The sequence below is a fragment of the Carlito syrichta genome, unplaced genomic scaffold (assembly GCF_000164805.1).
Source record: "Carlito syrichta isolate Samal-C Ts95f unplaced genomic scaffold, Tarsius_syrichta-2.0.1 Scaffold309778, whole genome shotgun sequence".
In the NCBI taxonomy this organism is placed as follows: domain Eukaryota; kingdom Metazoa; phylum Chordata; class Mammalia; order Primates; family Tarsiidae; genus Carlito; species Carlito syrichta.
The window spans coordinates 81,502-84,844 of NW_007253874.1; the positions used below are offsets into that span (position 1 = coordinate 81,502).

Sequence of the window (3,343 nt, forward strand, 5' to 3'; positions counted from 1 at the left end):
AAAAAAAAAGACAGCGTGTCTGAGCCAGGCGCGGTGGCTCACACCTATAATCCCAGCACTTTGGGAGGCTGAGGTGAGAGGATTGCCGGAGCTCACGAATTCGAGAGCAGCCTGGGCAATTTGGTGAGACCTCGCCTCTACAATAAATAAAAAAATTAGCAGGGCATAGTGGCTCATGCCTGTAGTTCCAGCTCCTTGGAAGGCTGAGGCGGAAGGATCGCCAGAGCCCAGCAGGTCGAGGTTGCGGTGGCCGTGAGCGCACCACTGCCCTCCAGCCTAGGCAATAGAGTAAGATTCCAACTCAAAAAAAAAAAAAAAAAAAAAAAAAAGACAGCATGCCTGACCCTGCTGTGAAAGCACTTTACAAACCTTAGCGTGCTGTGGTCCCACTGGGGTTCACAAGCTGTTGTTAGTACAGAAGTGCGCATTTACTTCCTCCATGCCAAACACTGACCTCCTTGTGACATTCCTGCAGGACAGGTGCAACTACTGATCCCATTTGACAGATGAGGACACTGAGGCATAAGGGTGAAGTCAGTCAGCAGGGTGTGGGGGACTGAGCCTTAAACCCCACACGCTTCCCTGCCAGCTTGTTTCCTGCCTCTGAGCCGCCCCCTGTGCTGTGGGCTGAGGCGTGTGCCCTCGGCTGCTATTTTCTGTGTGGCCACCCAGCCTCCCTAGCCAGACAGGAGTCTGCCGCCCGGCTGGGCTCAGTCTGTAGCGGGTGTTGAGAGTGATGGACTTCCAAGGGACCCAGGGTGTCATCTTCCCTTCCTCTCAGGAAGTACATCGTGTCCTGTAAGCAGACGGAGATGCCCCTCTCTGTCCCCTGGGACCCTAGCAACCAGGTAAGGCCCTCTGTCCTCAGGGTACAGTCCTCAGGCCCGCGGGGGCCCCTGCCCTCCCCTGCGTGTCAGCGTAGGTTGGAGGAAGGCCTGAGGGCGCAGGATACGGATGCCAGCCCTCAAGATCGCTACAACCGGGCCGGGTGCGGTGGTTCACGCTTGTCATCCCAACATTTTGGGAGGCCGTGACAGGAGGATTGCCTGAGCCCAGGAGTTTGAGACCAGCCTAGACAAATAGTGAGACCTCATTTCTACACAAAAGCAAAAAAAAATTAGCCAAATGCCTGTAGTCCCAGCTACTCAGGAGGTCCAGGCCGCAGTAAGTCATGATTGTGCCACAGCACTCCAGAGTGAGATTGTGACTCAAAAAAAAAAAAAAAAGATCAACACAAAAAACCCCACATTCGCTATAGTTAGCAAAGGGCTTCCTGTGTCTCACCTGGCGGGAGGGAGGTGAGACCCTGCGAGGCAGAGCGACTTGCCAGGGTCATCCCTGAGCCTGGACATTCTAGCCCTGAGCCTGGACATTCTTTCCCGGAGTCCAGGGCTCCTTCTGCAGACCCACCTGCATCATGGCCCAGGCTCCCCCATATACCCCTGGCCTTGCAAGGCACGGGGTCCCCCTGGAAGGGGGTGGGTGGTGGGAGCATCTGTGTGCTCTTCCAGGTGTACCTGAGCTACAACAACGTCTCCTCCCTGAGGATGCTCGTGGCCAAGGACAACTGGGTGCTGTCCTCAGAGATCAGTCAGGTAGCCGACCCCCACCCCATCTTTTCTTGCTCCCCAGAGCGGCCGGACGTGCCCAGTGGCGAGCAACGGGAACTCTCACACCACTCCTGTCAGTAGGGGATTTCTTCCAAGGAATAGGCGAGGTCAGGAAACCAACCATTTATGGAAACACACCCGCCCCGGCAGGGCCTGGAGTGTGGACTCCGAAGTCCCTCTCTCCTGCCCACCCCCACCCTCTGTGATGCCCGCTCTCTGCCCAGTCCCTCCTCCCTCCCTCTCTGCTCTTCTGCATCGACTCACCGAGGGGTGGGGTGGTGGCATGCATGCGCTGGGGAGACCAGCTCTGCCCCTGCTTGTGACTTGGACAAGTTGCTGTCCACCTTCGATGCCGGGGGACTGGATGGGTGCCTGTCCCTGAGGACCCCCGCATGTGTGCCTCAGTCACTGCTTCTTAGGGCACCTTCCTGTCCTCTTAGGATGGATTTTCTCAACAGCCCATCTTCACAGGGAGGCGACTGTGGCTCAGGCAGGCTGAGCCGCTTGTTCACAGTCACATAGCAAGTCAGTGACAGCCCTGAACTTCCAGCCTGGGCTCCAGCATCCCCGTGAACTCCCCTCCACCACCCAGCATTGTTGGGGGGGGCACAGGAATAAGCCACCCCTTTCCCCCGCAGGTCCGCCTATATACTCTGGAGGAGGACAAGTTCCTCTCCTTCCACATGGAGATGGTGGTGAACGTGGATGCAGCCCAGGCCTTCTTGTTGCTCTCGGACCTGAGACGCAGGCCAGAGTGGGACAAGCACTGCCGGTGAGGGGCGGGGCAGAGCGGGATGAGGGTGGGGCCTGGAGGGGAGGGTGTCTCCCCCTTATGTTCTGCACCCACTGTCTGTTTTTTTTGTTGTTGTTGTTGTGAGTCAGAGTCTCACTCTGTCACCCAGGCTGGAGTGCAGTGGCATGCTCACGGCCACTGCAGCCTTGACCTCCTGGGCTCAGGCAATCCTTCCGTCTCTGCCTTCTAAGTAGCTGGAACTACAGGCAGGCACCACTACACCCAGCTAAGTTTTTGATAGAGATGAGATCTCACCAAGATGCCCAGGCAGGTCTTGAACCCGCAGGTTCAGGCAGTCCTCTCGCTTCGGCCTCCCAAAGTGCTGGGACTACAGGCTTGAGCCACCACGCCTGGTCCCCACTGTCTGTTACCAGGAGGTAGAAGTGGTGGTGGGCTGTAGTTCCTTGATAGGTGGAGGTCAGGGTCATGGGTATTTTGAGCCCTCAAGGCAGGGACTGAACCTGGAATTGGAGTTGGAAGCCTGTGTGTAGATTCTGTTTTTGTCCCAACTTGCTGTTTGACACTGGGCAAGTCATATTTATTCTGGGCCTGTTTCCCTCATCTGTTTAAAATTTTTTTTTTTTTTTTTGAGTTGGGGGTCTCACGCAGTTCTCCTGGAGTGCTGTGGCACCATCACAACTCACCACAGCCTCCACTTCTTGGACTTAGACAATCCTTCTGCCTCAGCCTCTAGAGTAGCGCCACTACACCGGCTAATTTTTTAATTTTATTTTTTTAGAGACAAAACATCTCACTATGTTGCCCAGGCTGGTCTTGAACCCCTGGGCTCAAGTGATTCTCCTGCCTTGGCCTCCTAAAGTGCAGGGATTACAAGCGTGAGCCACCACACTGGTCTTCACACTCCTCTTTAAAATGGGTACTTAGCCGGGCTCGGTGGCTCAGCCTGTAGTCCCGCGCCTTTGGGAGGCTGAGGTGAGTG

At 55.9% G+C, this 3,343-nt stretch overlaps 1 protein-coding gene across 1 annotated transcript in view; it reads left to right on the top strand.

Moving 5' to 3' along the window:
• ACOT11 (acyl-CoA thioesterase 11) overlaps positions 1 to 3,343 on the top strand; it is a 60,092-nt gene that overhangs the window by 51,578 nt on the left and 5,171 nt on the right. Inside the window, exons 11-13 of the mRNA XM_021717485.1 lie at positions 786 to 848; positions 1,512 to 1,595; positions 2,249 to 2,382. Coding sequence (XP_021573160.1) covers positions 786 to 848; positions 1,512 to 1,595; positions 2,249 to 2,382 — 281 coding nt within the window. The remainder of the gene's footprint in view (positions 1 to 785; positions 849 to 1,511; positions 1,596 to 2,248; positions 2,383 to 3,343) is intronic.